The sequence below is a fragment of the Pseudophryne corroboree genome, chromosome 1 (assembly GCF_028390025.1).
Source record: "Pseudophryne corroboree isolate aPseCor3 chromosome 1, aPseCor3.hap2, whole genome shotgun sequence".
Taxonomy (NCBI): Eukaryota; Metazoa; Chordata; class Amphibia; order Anura; family Myobatrachidae; genus Pseudophryne; species Pseudophryne corroboree.
Window position 1 is genome coordinate 1,175,324,519 of NC_086444.1, and position 4,296 is coordinate 1,175,328,814.

At 44.7% G+C, this 4,296-nt stretch overlaps 1 protein-coding gene across 1 annotated transcript in view; it reads left to right on the forward strand.

Moving 5' to 3' along the window:
- The first annotated feature begins 308 nt into the window (after positions 1-308).
- Positions 309-4,296, forward strand: part of LOC135050985 (nicotinamide N-methyltransferase-like) — a 44,924-nt gene continuing 40,936 nt past the window's right edge. The window contains exon 1 of the mRNA XM_063957200.1: positions 309-459. Coding sequence (XP_063813270.1) covers positions 309-459 — 151 coding nt within the window. The remainder of the gene's footprint in view (positions 460-4,296) is intronic.

The following is a 4,296-nucleotide window of genomic DNA, read 5'->3' on the forward strand; positions in this document are numbered from 1 at the left end:
AGTAATGGTGCAAGTGGTAGAACTGTGTATGTAAAAAATTGGGACAGAAATATTCCAACCCCACCTCCTTTACTGTTATCAGGCCTGAGGGTGTGTGTGTGTGTGTGTGTGTGTGTGTGTGTGTGTGTGTGTGTGTGTGTGTGTAGAGCAGGCCATCATGTGACTGTAGTACTGTATATGAATAACAGCATGTGATAAACATTGAAATAACACCCATGAATAATTCAGATCATCCTGATAATGCACTATAAAATGTTGTTGAGGTTTTCACTATTAGTAGAATAATTTGCTGTTGAAATACTTACACAATGGCGTCCTCTCCTCTGCAGTATAATCAATCTGATGATTTTGATGCAAAACTAATGCTTCAAACATATTTTTCAGCAACACTGGATAAAAATATTTTACAGGATGCAGTCATATTGCCAATGAAGCTACTTCACAAAGTGTTTTCCACAGGTATGTATGTAGATAGAGTATGCAGTGTTTGTTAGGCTGCATCATGTATTCCATTGTATACAGTAGTGCAAAATGTGGGATAGACACATGGCCATCACTGGCCATATCATTATAATTCTACAGTATCTGTCTTTCATTCTTTTATAGATTTACACAAAACCTTGCTTCTACCCTGTACATGTAACTGAAATGATCTTTGATATGTTCATTCCCCTGCAGGGGAAAATAAATAAAAAGATACTCACCTCTTTGGAGGTTTCTGGTGGTCTCTGTGGCTCCCAGTGGTCTTCCCTCCATCTTCCCACTGGGGAGGTAGCTGCTGAGTGGTGAGGGGGATGTTGAAATATGTAATTCTCCCAGGTGCTGCCTGTGGGAGGGGATCAACACATCGGGAAAGGGGTGGCCACACAAACCGGGGGTCACACACACTCAGCACATACAGTACTCACATATTTACAAACACTTGCACACACTCACACACATTACAACCCTCATCGCTGCTGCAGGAGACCGGGTCTCAATGCGGGAGAAGACATCACTTTGGAAGGCTAGTTTTTACAGAATTATAAAGCTAACTGGGGACTTCTAATTGCTTAATTAGTCCTCGGAGAGGGTGGGGGTGGGGGTTGGTAAAGCTGGGGTGAAAGAGCAAGTTATGGTGATTTTTCCTAAAATAACAAGTTCAGGAAAAATCAGACTTGCTCTAGGAGTGCGTGCAAAAAGACACAATGATTTCTATAGAAATCCCAGCATCTCATTTTCTGTCCTCTAACTGAATAGCAAAACTCTGCAGCTTTGGGAAAACCCCTTCGCCATGTGGTTTTTTACATTTCTCACCCTCAGTTGAATTCTCCCCATAGCTTCTGCACAGTAATCTCTTTAATACGCTAATTCTCATGTACTGAATTATATTGTGTAACTGGCTTGAGTTTCCTTCTACTAGGTGTTATGGGGGTAATTCCAAGTTGATCGCAACAGGAAATTTTTTAGCAGTTGGGCAAAACCATGTGCACTGCAGGGGGGGAAGGGGGGGGGGCAGATATAACATTTGAAGAGAGTTTGATTTGGGTGGGTTATTTTATTTCTGTGCAGGGTAAATACTGGCTGCTTTATTTTTACACTGCAAATTAGATTGCAGATTGAACACACCACACTCAAATCTAACTCGCTCTGCACATGTTAAAACTGCCTCCCCTGCAGTGCACATGGTTTTGCCCAATTGCTAACATAATTCCTGCTGCGATCAACTTGGAATTACCCCCTATATTGTTATGATTTTAATGTTACATTTATAGCATTCTCTAATAAAGTACAATAAAATGATAACTTCAAATTTCATAATGATATTGTCCTTACAAATGTGTCCACATATACTTAGCCTCAAAACGCCACACAGCGCAAGACACCAGGAACAACTGAGATGCACCGAGATGAGCAGTAAACCATATTTTTCTTATTTTGCAACTTTTTCAAATTGCAGGTGACATAAAAATTCCACTCACAGTGTTCCAGATCCTTTGGGCTGCCACTTGTAGTTTTTTGCACCCAGTTTCTTTATCTGAATAAGACACAAGATGCTAGCTGAGTCTGGGCCACCCACACCTCGCTAGCTAAGATGGGTTCTTTGCCACGATTTAAGCAATAATGTACGAGGGCACATCTATATATACATTTGCAATTACAGTTTACAGTTTTGCTAGTGTCAATGTACAATTATGTCCCATACAGTATGATTCACAGATTGTTTAACCCCTTCTCTGTGGAGAATGAGTGAGACTTCCCCTCCAAGTGTACAAGCCCCATTCATCCTTGCTCACACACGCGCACACACACACACACACACACACACACACACAAAGTCTTCTTAACTCTCCTCCTCCGGTCCTAATGACCGGTGGGGACCCCTGGCAGCCCCCAGATCATATCTGGAAGCACACTAAAAAATTAAATTAAATAAATAAAGAATGAAAATGGTGGATGGAGTGATTTTAAGTACCTCTAACCTCACAACCTACAAAGATGGCGCTACACTAGTTTTAAATAGGGGAATTCCCTCTTTCAACTGCAGTGCCCACATCACAGTTAATGTTTGGAGACCACACTGATCACCAGATATTAACACCCTCCACTACAGAAAATAAATAAAATTGTAATTTAGGCATGGGGGAAGAGCTCATTCAACCTGGCTACAAATAATTAAGGGCACCAATTTTTGAAATAGGGGTATCCCATATTTTACCCCATGCAATGGAAAACTTAAATTTTCCATGTATTGTGTGTGTGGGGGGGGGGGGGGGGGGGATTTGCACTTCATACCTTATCATTCCCATAATGACGGAATGAAGTTATGTGACCGGCGGGGTCACAATACCTCCCCCTACATCCCACCACTTACAAACCCAACAGTCAGCATGCCGACTGACAGGGTCCATTCCTACTCATGGGTGTCCACAACACCCATAGAGTGGGAATAGGACCTGTGGCAAGTGCAGCTCGCCACAGAGACCGCAAGGGGCTTGTTGCACTCGCTCCTTATCCCCCCATTGGCATACAGCCACCAGGATCCCGCTGTTGGTATGGTGACCGCCAGTCTCCTGACCGCATATCCAACCCATAATGGCAACTGCAACCAAGTGTGCACCCTTATTTGAAAGTATTGACTCCCCACTTTCACATGATGTGTCCTGCTAGCGGTTATTGTGCTGACAGTATTACCCTGCGCTACAGAAAACATATACTGTATGGCTGGGAAGGCGCTATCATGCCCATTAGCACAGTACATCTGTCACCTACATTTCAAAGAGAGTCTCCTCTATAAAATGATGTGGCCCTCTTAGCAGCAATTATTAGTGATAACCAGAAAATACCACCCAGTGCTGTGGAAAAAAATAGTTTTCCATAAATGTGGAAAGGGCACATTGTGCCCTAACTACCCCATACTGACCCGCACACATGGCCGCCGAGAGGCAGGGAGCCAGGGCTATCTTAATGATTCTAGAGGCCTTTGAGCAGGGGTGGGCTGGGCTGGGCTGGGGAGCATCTGCCACCTGGGCTGGTGTCTCCAGAGCTTCTTGGCAGGCAGAATACAATCAGAGCAACCAGACACAATTCTCTACCTGCCTCCCAGTCTGCAGCAAGGCAGTGAATGACTGCCAGCAAGCATGCTGATTGGTGGATGGCTGGAGCTATCCACCAATCAAAGTGCTAACCGCCATTCATGTGCAGAGACAGTGCCAGACAACAGGAGGTGCAATTTATGATTTTTTTTTTCCAATTATTTCCATGAATGACTTGATAGGGGCTCCAGTACATTGCTTTGACCAGGGCCTACAATGTTGTTAAAATGACCCTGGGGTCAGGTACTAATTGCCCAGTGCAAGGCTTGCTGAAGGGTAACAGCAGGGGTCCACCTCTGTCTCCTCCCTGTCCCCCACTTACCTGTCAGCATTCTATGTCTCCTCAGCCCAACACACGCTGCACTGTGCTGGGCTGCACTGCGGCCATGGAGGCTGCTGCCTCCTCTACCTGTGTGGGTTGAAAGCAATCACACTGTCGACTGCCCCTGGATTAGCCTCTGACTGAGGTGCTAAGCAGAGCAGCAAGTGAGAGAGGGTCTCCTAACTGCCATCCACCAACGTGGGACACTGCGGCTCGCGGGTGGGACAGTCCCAGAAAAACGGGACTGTCCCGCTAAAATCAGGACCGTTGGGATGTATGTAGCAGGCTATGGGGGTATGCAATTAGTGCCGATTTTTTTGACAGTCAAAAAACTGCACTCTTTTGCCATTTTTAGGGCGAATTTGTATTTGCACTACTTAATTCCGTGTCTTTTTTTTG